General features: G+C 28.0%; 1 protein-coding gene across 1 annotated transcript; it reads right to left on the reverse strand.

Moving 5' to 3' along the window:
* Positions 1-4,168: 4,168 nt before the first annotated feature.
* LOC126549385 (modular serine protease-like) lies at positions 4,169-14,718 on the reverse strand. Its single transcript, XM_050198411.1, has 14 exons — positions 14,259-14,718; positions 13,402-13,464; positions 12,627-12,684; positions 11,236-11,355; positions 10,935-11,126; positions 9,632-9,754; positions 9,293-9,523; positions 8,312-8,526; positions 7,950-8,165; positions 6,899-7,063; positions 6,705-6,835; positions 6,474-6,641; positions 5,492-5,648; positions 4,169-4,739 (listed from the first exon to the last, which is right to left on the reverse strand). Exons 2-14 carry the CDS (start codon positions 13,457-13,459, stop codon positions 4,540-4,542), a joined length of 2,034 nt encoding a protein of 677 aa, XP_050054368.1. The 5' UTR covers positions 13,460-13,464; positions 14,259-14,718; the 3' UTR covers positions 4,169-4,539.
* Positions 14,719-16,290: the final 1,572 nt, after the last annotated feature.

Raw genomic sequence — 16,290 nt, forward strand, 5'->3', positions numbered from 1 at the left:
GTTTTTAAAATGTTACGCCGTAAGTTATACACTTGAACGTCTTAAGAAAAAATATGTGGTACCCACTTTTTTGATTTCCGTCTTACATACATACAGAGCATAGCAAATTATCGTCCATCGGAATCAGTTGTATGCTATTAGCTTTAATATTAATATTAATAATAATCAGGGACGTAGCCGGGGCTGGGATCTATGAGGTTTAGACCTAACTTAATACTCCCCCTCCCCCGAAATATCAACGACGAAATTTATTAGAATATGAGTGGTACGAATAAGATAGTATTTTAGCAGTGTTTTAATAGTCGTATACCTAATTATTAATAAAATGTTATAGAAAAATAACCAAATTAAATAGTTAGCACACACATAAATATATAATATTATATTCTCGTAGGTTTCTGTTTTTAAGTATTATACACAACTGCACACAAGTACAAAACTGGTTATATCGGTTTATTCGTACGTACATGATCTATATATATGCTAATAACTACAGTTTATTTTCGCAAATTGGGTTCGCTGATCTAATCAAAATAATTTTCAATATAAAATCCTGAAGATTTTTATAAACATTTCTCGAATGAACTTATTAATCTGTACTTCGTTTTTTTAGGTGAATTAAAGAAAAGAAACTCAGAATCCTTAGAAGAACTGAGTAAATTAATAGAGAATAATTTTCTTACTAAATGACAATTGGTGATATTTTTAGGTTATTATATTTAAATACTTCATTTTTAATAAATTTGAATAATCATAATTTTAATTATTCACACATAATACACAGAGGTACCTACACAATTTTCACACTTATTATTTTTAATCTAAATAGTAAGTTCAATAATGAACTAAACACTAAACGTCTAAACAGAACCAATAGAACTGATAACTGATGAATGATGATAAATAAATACAGTAAATTAATAACTTTTCACTTTACAGTATGTCCTGTCGTATATGTACCTTAAATATCTGAGTTCGATGACCAAAGATTGAAATGAGATTTTCGGAAGATGACTGGGGAGTACTAAAGTACACATGTTGAAATAATTTTTAGTCCTTGCATGAGCAATACAAATTTTTTTTCTAAGTCATAGTTGGTTAATTGACCATGGACCTATTGGAACTAAATTTAAAATTGACTAAGTTAATATTGGTTAAATTTCAAAAATAATTTAATAGATTTTTCCTAAAACGGTATACACGTAAATATTCGCAACACATTGCTAGAGAATTCGGTATTTCAAAAACAAAAGTACACGTCATATTCAAAAAATACAATTTACATACTTACATCCTTATAGGGCCAATCTAGTACATGCAACGTTTATGACAAGGCTATGCAAACGCAGATTAACATTTATTACATGGATATATTAACAGAAATTAATATCGACCCCTATAATTTTTAAATTACTCTTTGTGGGTGGGGAAATTCCCAAAGTATTATACCTTATTAATAATTAAATATATCTATCTTATTTTATACTTATTTACTCGGTGAGTTGCATTTCAGAGGAAGCTATATTTTGCTGTAAGGAAGAAAATCTATAAGTTGAAAAAGTTGTTTTTTAATCGCCTTAATGTAATTTTGAGTGACAGATATATGGCTATTTATAATAATTTGAAAATCGATAAAAAATTGATAGTAAAATAATTATCCGTATTTTGCTTAAATAGGGATGAATTAGGTGTTTGAGCAAAAGAAGCTTGGGAATAAGAAAGGTATGATTTTAAGTTAAATTAGTGGTTTGTGTTTGGCACTAAAACCTTTCAGTTATTAACTTAGAAATTAAAATTAATTATTTTGTTAGGTGGAAGAATTCAAGTGATATTGAAGCTCTTATAGTGATTCTACAACTTTCGTTATTTGTTGGGTGGACTACATCGCAAAGTAATTCGCATCTAGCGGTAGAATGTTTGGATTTTTAACAATCGGAAGTTAAGTAATTATTGACCAACATTGAACATTTCTTGAAAGGTGTGGACGATATTTTTTTGAGTGGCCGTAATCTTGGCTATAATGACATTTTATTGTATCCTTTCTTCCGCGGGGTTCTTTCACTTTAAGTTTTGATATGAAGTAGAGATGTCAAATTAAATATATCTTGATTTATTTCGGCCGCTTCCAAGTCGTTAAATAACATTGGGAGTTTGTTTTTTGTTACCTTCTGAAAAACATAAGAACATTTGCCACCAGCCGTAAGCCTAAGTTTTCGATAATAATGTCAACTTCCGTAGTTGGTGTTGATAAGTATATATCACCCTGCAATCTTAGGTGTAACAATTCATATTATAGCTATGTGATTGTTATGGGTTTATCCGTATAGAATATAATTCATAAGATAGTCAATATATGCGACCCATTGCCGACTGTACGTTAGTAGGTACCCCGAATTAATAAATCATTATTTTTCAGGGTAAGTAGTAAAATTTGTTGGGAGATTGAATGTGTCTAGATTACTTTATTTTTATCTTCCAATCAATACTTCTTGTGATTGAAAGATGTGGAATTTGGTGCTTTTCTCAATTAAAAAGTGAATTGTTTTCCTATAGATTGTTTAAAGTTTTAGTACATTTATAGATGACTTGAATAGAAAGTTACCTATACTTTTAAAGGTGGAGGTGACAAAATTTTACTTTCGTTATTTTGCACCTGAAGATTTTGTGTTAATTTGGGTATGTAAAGGCGTACTACATATAGTTTCTTCACTTACGACAAGTAAAGAATGTTTTTAGGTTGTTACGAACAATGGCTTTAGTATTGATAGTTTAGTCGAATTTTCTAAAGATAGAATTGTTGTTTGAGGGTAAATGAAGCCAGAATCATCTATTTCACTGGACGAATTGAATACGTCACTTGACGCTCTGAATGCGATTACTGCTTAATGTGTTTATTTTGTGATTATTTGACATTTTATTTATAGATTTGCCTTTTTATTTTATAGTACCTCGGCAATATCACCCGAGTTCTTATTTAATCGTAAGATAGCAAATGTTGATAAGCTGTAGTCCTGTAGACTTCGTGGTGTATCCTACACGTAGGTATACTAATTGAATAATCGAACAGTTTCAAGATTTCAACTAATTCTAGTATAACGCATTCATACATTCAGTGATGTACATTTTTTTAAAAAATTAACGAAGATATAGGTGGTACAAAAAGTATAGCATTAGCGATTAAGCGTTTCCCGATGCACAAACGACCGCACTGCGCACGAGCACAGACAGGACTATTATTATCATTTGTATAAATTAGTAATATTTTGACAAGAACTGTTCGTTATTCGAAGCTTTAGAAAATGTACCCCAAATAAATGTTTCCATTTCATGAAATATTTAGTTTAATATATTATGTCCATTTGGCATTTAATAAACCTGAGTTCTACTGACATAATTCAAGAATAAGTCATAAAATGGAAACCCAATTCCGGAATAACACAATAGTTTTATGTCGTTAAAATTATATAAATAAAACATTTTTTAAGATCCTTTAAAGACTTAGTCACTGAAAAACTTGTGAGGTGGGCTGGTGGCTCATGTATTAAACTAATTTATCAAATAATCATTATGTAGGTAACTCACCATATTAAAAATCAGTAGTTAACTCCATACATTTTTATAATAATAAACTAAACAATAGAAATAAACTAAAAAATTATAATATGTATTATGTACTTAAATAAATTAACGATACCTACCAACAGGAGTATACTTTGATGTAATTTAAATACCAAACCATTAGCTACCTGTAACAACCTAACCCCCTATATAAAATAATAAAAACTAACTGAATAAAAACAAATTTGTAGCTGTATAATAATAATAATAATGATTAATGACTTATGCAATATTTGTTTATTTATCTATTGTTACTATAACATGATTCTTTACATAATATTATTCAGATTAAATGTTTTATTGTTACCACAGTTATGGCCGTGATTTGGAACTTCAACAGTCAACATATTCTCTGACCACAATAAGTGCAGCAAAAATAACCAAATTTATTCACCTGTATATGAATTTATTCACAGAAAGTATAAGCACTGCTAAACTGCTATCATTAAACACAAAAATGTGCTTGATCGACTAGATTGGTGATAATAAGAAGTTTGTAATCACTTCAAACTTTTACTGTTTAGGAATACTAGGCAGTTTTTGGTAATCCTTAAAAAGTATTACAAATTTTATATTTATATATATGACTAACAAATAATACAAAAATAATTGTTTTATGTTATAAAATACTTAAACAAACTTATTAAAAATATACAATCAATATTGTTATTGCAAAATATTTTAATTCATAATTTAATTAATTCAATACAACTGTATAGTGTATACATTATTTCTCTGTTATAAAACTATTCAAAATGAATAAATAGTTAAACAAAAATAAAAATAATGATTTATAAATATCAATATAATAAGTACTATAGTATAGTATACTATATACTATACTATACTATAGCACTATACACAATATTCAAAAAATGATAATATACTTATTAGTTATTTTTACTACATTATCCAATAGCTCTATAAAATACTGTCACTTGCATAAGTATAATTAGAAAAAATTTCATTAATCCATCCAACATGACGACTAACATCTGTAAAAACTGCTATGGAATCATTTGTGTTTGCATCCTTTACACTTACAATTCCAGTTAAAAAATGTAAAGAGCTATGTACAAAGGTTAATCCAGCACCACTATCGCCTTGATGAACTCCTTGTCCTAAAATGTCAGAGTTTAATAATAACACTAATTTGAGTAGAAAAAAATAAACATAATAATTTATGATATTATATTCTAAAATAATAATAACTAATACCTATAAAATAATAATCAGAGTAGGAAATTAACTAGATATTATCAAAAACCATAAATACAATAGGTAAATGCTTATTATCTATGTCTATGACAAAAACCTACAAATGAAAGTGTGAAAATATCATGTTGTCTTATTTACAATAGTATTTAATTCTACAAAAGCAAAGCATATTGTGTTTATGAATTCTAATAATAGGTAGTTCTTATATATTTTTCATAAAACTTATTAATTTGATTGATTTTAGCAATATTCTTAATATTACTATAATTTTAAAAAAATTATGTTTTCTCGAAAACACAAAACTATAAAGTCCATAATGTAAATAAATATTTAACAAAAGAATAAGCTAATCATTAGTAATCATTAGATATAGAATGTTGATGACATTTGCTTTTTTTTCATTTGATTTTATTAAATGCTATCTTAGTTAAAAACTCGTTTCATGATTTATTAATTTAAAATATACTATTATTATTTTGCATTTTTTGTTTTCTAATATCATTTTTTTCATATTATGGGATACTATTTGTAGTTTTTGTATAATATGGGACATTTTTTTCAAATTTTAGATCATAAAGAAAATTTGTATGTTTAAACAGAAAAAAAGGTACTGAATATAGAATATAATAACTCATTATAAACTTTTATTACTTACCACCTTTAGTACCAGCACAGAATTTATCAAGAGTAACAAAGTTTTGAAATCCGTTTTGATACATATTCCGACACGTCTGACGATTAATATATGGTAGGTCAGCTTCTAATAAAACTGAACTTTCTACCATTTTTTCTGTTTTTCCCCAACCGACAACCTAAAATAATAGGATAGCTGATTAATATAGGTAATACAAAATTAACAAAGTTCATGTACAAAGAAAAATCTGAAAGTAAAATTACATAATTTAACCAATTAACATACATACTCATATATAATAAATTATAAAATAAAATTATAGACATACTAAACCACAGAAATGATGAATATTTATTAATTATTTTAATTAAGTTATAATTATATACTAACTTATATTAAGTTAAGATTATGAAATACTAAAATGTACCAAATTATACTACATGTACTTCAGAATTTTTTTCAGAAGGCAAATAAATTATATTATTAATATGTAATTTTAAAAATAGATATACAGTGAAACTTCTATAAAACGAACTTCAATTTAACAAAATTATCTAGTTAACGAATAATTCTATTTAAAGAATTTTTATGAGGAATAAAAAATATTTGTATAATAGAGAACTTCATTAAAGAGAATTAATGCAAGATCAACAATGAGGGTCGTGGTTCTCAAAAATTATTTGTTAACTAGATAATTTTGTTAAATTGAAGTTCGTTTTATAGAAGTATCACTGTAAATACAAGGCAATTAATTGAGCATGATCATTGCTCACCTGTCACCCTCTTTTATTCATTAATTTTTTTTCAATTATGATATTTGGAATTTTTAATATTAATTAAAATCCAAGTATAGAGATATAGTTTTATATTTTGTATGATAATTATTATATGATACAAAGATAATTTACTATATTTACAAATTGTTTCTATCATAATTAAGTGCTTTACCAATCTATAATGCACAGTCATTTAAACATGCAAAAATAGTGCTTAATAAATTTACTTTTCCAATAGATCCATTTGAAATGGAATATCTTTTAGACCAGTCCATGCAAACAGGAGAAACTACATTGCTCATTGTAATTTTGATTGGTAACACAAGAATGGCTAAATCTTCAGCATGATATCCGGAAGCACCATAATAGCCCTCCTTCAAATAAATCAATCCAACCTAAATTATTTTTAACAAAATATTTAATGAACCAAACCACTTTATTTTTTTAATCTGTGATACATCAACAATCTGAGTAAATGCATTGTCCTTGATTGCAATGTCGCTCTTATACTTTCCAACAGCAATTTTATAAGTACCATTGTTTATTAATATTGTATCTATCAAACTTTCTTGCCAAAAACAATGAGCAGCTAAAAAAAAAATTGTTTGTGATTTTGAACATACCATATAATGCATACCAGCATACAACATACCAGATACAACTAAATTTGGAGCAATCAGTGATCCTCCACATATTAAGTCAAAACTATTTTTATTGTTTTTTCGATATACTCCAACATTCCAAGGTGCGGATCCATATACAGCTTCAACACCCTCTAAAATCAATGCTTGGTTAGGAGTATATGGTCGTCCACAATCTAGAATAATATTGAATATATAAATTACAGGAAGGAATGTTCTAAAATCCAATCGATTGGATATTTTAAGAGTTATGATTATAACAAGGGCTCGGAAGTTGTAGGAGTTGCATATTTTTCTGTATGCTCTCAATTTATAGCAGACCAAGCTAGAAATCCATTCTATACATTGATGAGTTTTAATAAAAAATTAAAAAATGCATTTTTTTTGCATGTCAAATTTAGAAAAAATATGCATACTTCTCAATTTTCGTGATATTTCTATACTTGTTTAATATTTTCTTAAAAAAATTGATGTTTTCTTCTAATAAAATTACTTACGGCAAACACACTGTCGGAAACTAAAGAAGAGTAAATCGAACGGGTTGACAATCAGTGCAATGTCGGAATATTCCAACTATTGCATCACTCACTCGTCCGACAAAGTCTCAGCTAAGGAGGTCTCCGTTTACCTACACTACATAAGTCTGTCCTGGTTGGGTCATACTACAATGCCGATAAAAGACTAAATACTGATCAGATGTTCATGTGATTTATCGACGATTACGGAATGAAGGTCCCGTGTTCTGTCACAGACTTGATCAAGTTGGTTAATTTTGTTTGAATATTTAACATATTTTCATGCATATTTTACAATTTTTTTATGCATATTTTGCCTTTTTCAACTCCAACAACTTTCAAACCCTACCTAATTATAACACTATAATGACAATTGTTTTCAATTATGTTGTTTTATAAAAGTAATTAATATAAGAATTAAGATATTCTAAATTTCTCAAAAATGTAAAAATATGTTTACTATACAATTATCTTTAAATTTAAAAATTGTATTAATAGAATTTAAATGAATCGATAATATTAGAATAATACTTAAAAATATAATTACATGGAATACACGTATAAAGTCGATCACTCCAATTCCCATCTTGTTGACAACGTAATTTGATTGGAGTCTCTATTTGTCCATTTGGTACAGTGTGCGTGACTTTACATTTGGGTGTTAATATAGTACCTGGTACTGATGGGTTTGAACAATTTTCTCTTTTACCGTTAAAAACACAATCCAAATCTAAGCTATCCGAAATCATAGGTGGACATTTTTCTTGAAACATAAATCAATTATTAAATTGTTACTTACAATAATAATATTATATTATAAAATGATAATCACTCAAGTTTCAACAAATACGTCTTATATCATTTGTACAGATATTAATAGGTAAACAATAAATAAGAACACATACTTACTCAAACATAATTTATCCTGATCTGGTATCCAATTTCCATTTCCTGAACAAAGCATAATCCTGTTAGAAGTAGTTTTATAGTAACCTTCCTCACAGTTTTCATGAACTGCAGTAGTCGGATCAACATTAGTCCCAGGTGATAAAACAGGTTTATGATCTGATTCAATTTGGATTAAAGAATACACAGTACCCTCAGTATTTGGTATCACACATGTCCTTTAAATAATTATCACATAACAATAACTAAAATATGAATGATTAGGATTTTAAGCGATTGAGTCCGCCATCCAATATTCTCTATTTTCTAGCTAGGAACACAATATATTATTTATTATCTATATTAACAAATTGTGAACCCAAGATTGTTAAATAATATAATAATATTTTCTAAAAATGTATTGCTTTTATTTTAACAAATTGTAGATGTTATGCAATACTTGAAAGCCCTGTATAAAACTGTGAACTAGGTACTTTGGTTTACATGACTCTTAAATCTTAATATTTATAATTATAACAAAATCTATGTACAGTACCAGTAGAACCTCGATTATCCGTCTCCCAATTAACCGTCTTTCACAGTTAACCATCAGGCCACACTTGCACGGACTTCTTGTGTGTTGCAGTAAAATCTTATTACCTTGTGTATGTATGTATGTAATTGTAAATAATAAAAAATAATAGTAATAATTTACCAATAAGTAATAGTACCTAATAATACCAATATGCATGCCATAATTATTAAAAAAAATAATAAAAAATATGTATGTATGTTTAAAAAAATGTTTGTTGTTCGCTTAACCGTCTTTTCGATTATTTGTCAAAGCTCTGGTCTCGAAACTGACAGTTAATCAAGGTTCTACTGTAACAGCCTTTTAAATGTTTTCACGATAATACTTGCTTAGCCTATCTTAAATGTTAAATAATTACCATTTTTAAAAATAAATATTAAACGTTAAAAATAAATTAACACAACAATACCTACCTCCTATTATTGGCCTGTGTTGGTGGTTTACTAGGTTGCAAGGTAGTTGATGGAATACTAGGTCTCGACGTGGTTTGTGTAATTGGAGTAGATGAGGTAGTATCTTTGCGATTTCCAGTGGAATCACAGTTTGCTTCATCAGAACCGTCAACACAGTCTTGGGAACCATCACATTTTTTCTGGTTACTTATACAGGCACCATATTTACACGTGAACGTATTCTTTGGACACCTTTAACATTAAATAATAATCTAAGCTATTATATTATTTACTTACAGAATATAGATATATGTAGGTATGCATGTTGTACATTTTTTTCTAATTCTATTCAATACGTACACCACCCCTGATTTACACAATTCCACTGTTTCATCAGATTTATCATTGCAATCTGGAATTCCATCACAAATGGATATTATATCTATGCACTGACCAGATTTACAGCTATATTCCGCATTAGATCTAAATAATAAACATAATTTTTTTTTTTACACGTTCATCATTATATTTTAGTATAATGTTTATAAAACATGCAAAATAAGTATAATATTTAAATACATTTTATTTTATATAGGTATATGTTTAAAAATAAGTTATACATTTTTAATCATTTGACTTTAATTGCATAATTGAAGGTTCAATTGAGAAGAACAAATTTATTTCCAGTTTATGCGACTCATATAGTCAATGGCGTAACTACAGGGAGGTGATGTAGGTGATATATCACCCCCCAAACCTTTATTTTTATAATATAATGAATTATAATTTGTAAGATACCTATAAATGTTTTTTTTTTTTTTTTTTACTAATGAAAAATATCTATATCACCCCCCACAGAGTAATCCTAGTTACGCCACTGTATATAGCAATGAATATATTAATTTTACAATGATATATTGATATGCGTTTTGTTTATGAGTGTTTATTGTACACAAATTATTATAGATAAAACTTGGTTTTCAACTTTGCGAATGGTTTCTGGTAATACATTAGAGTTGCCAAAATTCCATTGTTTTTTTTAAATATTTTTTAAAAAAACTAAATTTTTTCAACAAATTTTTGTTTATTTAAATTAAATTAAAAACAAATAACCGTAATTTAAGTTTTTAATTTTATATTGAAAAAATATGATCAAAACACAAATCTCCATAGTCATACATTTTAATACAACTATAAAGTGTTACTGATGTTGAATCATGTAGATTTAACACACAAGTTCAAATGCATTAAAAAAATGAAGTGCTGCATCACAATTAGCTAACAATAAACTTTATATTATGTGAAAATTAAAATTGATAGATATGAATCTATAATAATTGGAAAATATTAATACTGTATAGCATAAAGTTTATGTAGTTTAACTAATTTTAGTTTATATTCAAATTTGAAGATTTCAAGTTCAAGATAAACAATGATTAATCAATCAAATTACAATCAAATTTGAGTAAAATGTCTAGAAATTTATGTCTTTTAACATTTTAAAATTACATCTATAAGTTAGAATCCTGTTTGCTGTTATTATAATATTATTATCTTATGTATAATAAATTTAATACATACCTACTAAAAAGCAAACCATAAGTTAATTAAATAAAGTATAACCATAAATTATAAAAATATAAGTTGAAAAACAATTACTTACACACATTTAGACTGATTAGTTACTTGAGTTTGACGCTCTAATTTAATTCTTGCCAATTCAGATTCAAGTTCAGGTACTATACATTCATATAAGAATTCATCTGAACCATCAACACAATCTATTTTACCATTACATTTTGCACTTCTATCTATACAAGCTCCGTATTTACAAAGAAACGCGGAACTTGGACATCTAAATTAAAGTTTAAATTATAAAAATAAAATAAGAACAAATATATTTATAAATGCTTTTAAACTTCAAATATATTTTTATGAATATTTTAAATAATTTTATTCCATACGTTTTTAACATTGAAGTGCATACATTTTGAGTCTCATCTGACTTATCTGAACAATCTGCAAGTCCATCACAAATTAATAATGAATCAATACACTCCCCATTTTCACAGCTGAACATGTCCCTGTTAGTAAAATGCAATACAAAATATACTAATCATTAAAAGAAAAAAATTATTATTCAGTTAAAAACTATCTTTAAAAACCTATAAAAAAAAATTTAATTAACTTAGAAATTTCAATATCTTAGTCATATAATAGTTACAAGGTACATTGCATATTGATACGTTTAATAATTTCATAAATTTAAAATTCTCAAGTATGGTAATAGTTAACAAAATTTTATGAATCAATTCATTATTATATTATGATAAATTATTAAAGAAAAGAGTGGTACCCAAAGTCCCCTAGTTCACAGAATAGTGTAATAAATTTATCAATTTAATATTCTAAATATTTAAAGATTAATGATTTTAAAAATAAAAATTGAAACCGCTGAACACAAACTTGAAGTGTCGAAGTATTGAACGTTCGTAAAATTTAGACAACACATGGGTGTAGTTGATGTAGTTTCTAACCTATTCTATGGTGCAACGACCTTACATAGTTTTCAAATATTAGGAAAAATGTAATTTCACTCTCTACGCTAATACACTATCTATCACAAACTTCGTAAACATTTTCGTAAACTATATATTTTTTATTAAAAATTAAAAATGGGTAGTGTAAAGTGTTCTCTTAATATTTGCTTTGTGTTAGATTGTATATTGAACAAATTTAGTAAATGGTTGTGAAATATCATTTTAAAATTTAAATTTTTATAGCTAATTAAAATTTTAAAACATAATATAACACATGTTTCCGAATACTGCGTTAAGACGACTGTTGTAGGGGAGTAAGTTTTATGTACCTACAACTATCACTTACTATTGCCATTATCTACTAGGTAATGATTATTATTAGTGCCTATTGCCTACTACCTATATTCTGTTCGTCGAGATCAGGACTACGCGTCTACGCGGCGGACGAAAACTCGTCATTCCCCACCACTACAACACTTGACAACTATATACAGCTACAGCCCAGCTATTTATCATCATTCTGTTGCTTCAGACAATTAGACTTTAGAGTATGGACAAGTTATACATACATGATACATTCAACATTGTAAGTTGTCACGTTTAATTGTAGTGATTACGATCCAAATATTGTGTTCGACCACATTCCGTATTATACCACGTATATAAAATAGTTTTATAAAAAAAAATAGTCAGTTGAAGTCGCGGGTAGATTTTTGATGGAGCAAAGTCAGTAGGTAATATGAGCGAAGTAATCCTGGTTTCTCGGCAAACAAAGTATAGGTACCTATTTTGTAAAACATAATATAGTTACCAACACGGAACATGACTTTGTTTGTCGTTTTTCGATTAATGGATTACACAATATGCCGGTTCCTGAAACAAATAATTTGTATTATAATTATGTATACATCTTAGAATATTTAATTACAACTCGTTAAGAATATTTCAATTATAAATAACTATAAATATTAAAATTAAAAACAATCGATTTTTCATAAAACAAAATTTAAATTTGTAATATTTTTATAGAACCTAGGTATAAGTATTATTATATTCAATTTTACCTACAAGAGATTAAAAAACTCACTATTATTGAAGAATAATAAATAAATTTAATACATTATTATGTATTGTGTTATATTATAACAAAAAAAAAAAAAAAATGTATACAGATGATCATAGTAATATAAATATGTATTATGCATTCGTGTTTATGAAAAAAAAATAAATGTTCACAAGAGTACATGATCACAAGTCAACAACACAATATTGTCAATTACAACGATCACAATGTATGAGAGTCCATTTGACATTAACCGGTTGTTTATACTGTTTATATTGTCTACAATCATATTCATCGATTTTACTAGGAAGTTGGTATAATTATGTTGTATCAAAATTATTGTTTTTTTATCGTGTTGTTGTTATGTAGTATTTTAATACTATATTGATTATTTATAGAATATATATAGAATAGGTGTATACTATATAATATTTAATATTATAATATATATTATAATCATTAATCAATGATAATAAAGTAGGTATAAGGTAATATATAAGCATTAAAATATAAACCTAATTACGTACCTGTCGTACCCAAAACGAAGCACAAACATAATGTTAACCAGGACCTCGTCGCCTGCATTACTACTGCAAATTATAATGCATTATTATTTATTTATTACGATTTACGAATATCTTAACACTTAATAGCAGCGGTTCTTAACCTGTGGTCCGCGCCCCCCTACAGGGGGTCCGCGATACTCGTGTCCGGGGTCCTTGACAGCCTTAAAATGTCGTGACAAGATATAATTATAAATATTTGATTGATATGTTTTATTATGTCTACTAATGTAATTATAATATAAAATATTTATTATAATTTTGGTTATGTTTACATGAGATGTAAAACAACGGTATTAAAAAAAAAATTGGTAAGAGGGTCCGCGGTATCTAAAAATTTTTCATCGGGGGTCCGTGATCTACAAAAGATTAAGAACCACTGCTTTACAGTATACGATCAAATTCAATAGCGAAAACATGCAATTCTATCACAGTAATATTGTATATTTATATCGATGACCAATTGACGAATCAATAAGGTACTAATTTATTATAGTCCCTCGGGGGTGAGTGAAAACCTTATAAGTTTAGCCCCGGCACCCATAATAATAAATATGAAATAATTCCACCAAATGGGGTAACAAAAAACGTAAAAGAGCGGGTAGAAAATTTTTTTACTCATACATGGCGGATTTTGTGTGCCGATCAAAATCAAAAAATCGTGATCGGTTTGAAATGATTTAAAAAGATGTAGGTAGTAGAATTTTGGGAATTACGGAAAGCCTTAACATTTTTATATATAAGTTTTTTCAACATTTTATCATTACTTTATGATTATACGACGTATTTATTATTATGTATGTCGGAGAGATAGAACTAACCTGAGTGGCGCGCTGTATCACTATAACAAAAACCAGTCCGCACTCCGCAAAACAATAACAAATCTAAGTAATAATTATTTTTTTTTACACATACCTAATTGTACCTACTGCGGTGAAAAGTGAAAAATAAACAAAACTAACGAGCGAACACCGGACGTGAAGGAAACCGTACGCTATATAGCCATATAGGAGATAAACTTAGAGATGCGTAATTTGAAGGTAACCTATTGGCTTCGGCTATCAGTTAAAATGTGATTATATTTTCCACGAAACGTCTAATAATAAATCGATTCATTGGCAATAATAATAAAAATAATAGTAATAATATGATTTAATCACAATTCACAACACTCACAGCGTATTCGTACTGTACGAGCCCCCGCAGCCGCACAACACGTTAGGAAGAATTAAGACGTCTAGCGTGCTAGGTATATCGTTTATTACTGCAGTTTACGCCGTGTCCGTCGTGGATACGTCATATGTTTGCATATATTTACGCGATAGTGGCCGACCGGACTCCGAAGGACAAACTAAATTGTAGGAAGCACACACTACTCGTGTAATATTATATTCCATATAATATTATTAACACATGTACCATTCAACACAATTATTATACGTTCCTCTACCTATTTAAGCGGTTGTGCAGTTGTTGTTTTGAAAACGTTGTGTCTTGGGTTATACACTGAAACCTCTGAAACCTTTACGCGTAGCCGCATAGGTTCCTACTCTATAATTTTACATATTATTTCCGGTTACTGGTTTTTACTTTTGTGAAGTGTTGTACACAAGTAACGAAGTACAAAACTGGTTATGTCGGTTTATTTATAGGTATTCGAATCCTAATTCATATAATATAATAATATTTAATATTTTAATATCCAGTACTTATATTAATATCAATAAGTACCTGCAGCGTATTTTCCCGAATTGGGTTTGCCGATTCGACGAGAGACTATCATTAATATTTGTAATATTACTATTTTTTTTTTGCAAGCCTGTCATCGGGTATTAAATAACGATGATAATTATTTTAATAATTATTTATTATAATGAGACTACTACCAATCGAATAGTATTAGGTATCAGGATTTGGAATTTTCTATGGCGATTTATGATGCGCATTAAACGTTAGATAAAAGAATAGTAGTTAGTATACGTAAAACTACGTCTTTAAAATTAAAAAAAAAATACTAGCAGGTACCTCACTAAGTTCTGTTTAAAAATATCAACCTCACAACTCGTTGAATTGTTTGATGATTTGTTATCAATTTTCATAATTCAAGTGTAGTTACTTTCTTACCATGTAGCACCATTAGTTTTTGAAGTAGTGAGGTGCGCACCCAGGATATTTTTTTTGAAACTTATAAATATGCCTACTTTCTCTTACAATGAAAATATTCTTAAATATATTTTTTATTTATCATTATATCATAATACGCAATTTAACTAATATGCATTTTTATTTTTAAAAATTTTGCCAATCCATTTAAACATGATTGTTCCATTGTGTTACTGAGGTAAATTTTGATTCATCGATTTTATCGTATTATAAAAAATAATCTCTCAATCTCAAGAACTTACTTTATAGTGATGGTAACGTCAGTACTGTCATTAGTCATTACGTATTGATAAAACTATAAAAGAGTTAATCTTGTCAGTCGGTTTTCGCTGGTAGTTGATATCTACTATCTAGTATGTTTTTATATTTTATGTGCGGCGTAAACTTGAAAAAGTTCGTTCTGTAGTCGCAGTTTATAGTATAGTCTATAGAAAAATAACTTAAATTTCAACTTTCAAGCATTTTTATGTACACTCGAAAATTGTAACCAGTGCACGTTTTCATCGCAGCTACTTGCGGCGTGACGGGTTGGTTGGCAATTGGCATTGCAGAATGCTCTGTGGCCGATGTGATCGACCCTCTGGTCTTTGGAGGCTAGCTCTGCGGGAGTCAGGTTCTTTGATCGAGTGAAGTGACAGACGACGACGAATAACCGATGCTACGATTCCGCTTAAACCGCGATACAAACGA

Source organism: Aphis gossypii, chromosome 1 (genome assembly GCF_020184175.1).
Source record: "Aphis gossypii isolate Hap1 chromosome 1, ASM2018417v2, whole genome shotgun sequence".
Lineage (NCBI taxonomy): Eukaryota > Metazoa > Arthropoda > Insecta > Hemiptera > Aphididae > Aphis > Aphis gossypii.

Coding starts and splice junctions, on each gene's coding strand:
- LOC126549385 (XM_050198411.1), bottom strand. CDS start 13,459: ATGCAGGCGACGAGGTCCTGGTTAACATTATGTTTGTGCTTCGTTTTG. Junction 11,356..12,626: donor CAAACAAAGTCATGTTCCGT/GTTGGTAACTAT, acceptor TTTTACTAACAG/GGACATGTTCAGCTGTGAAA. Junction 6,836..6,898: donor TCCAAATTTAGTTGTATCTG/GTATGTTGTATG, acceptor TTTTTTTTTTAG/CTGCTCATTGTTTTTGGCAA.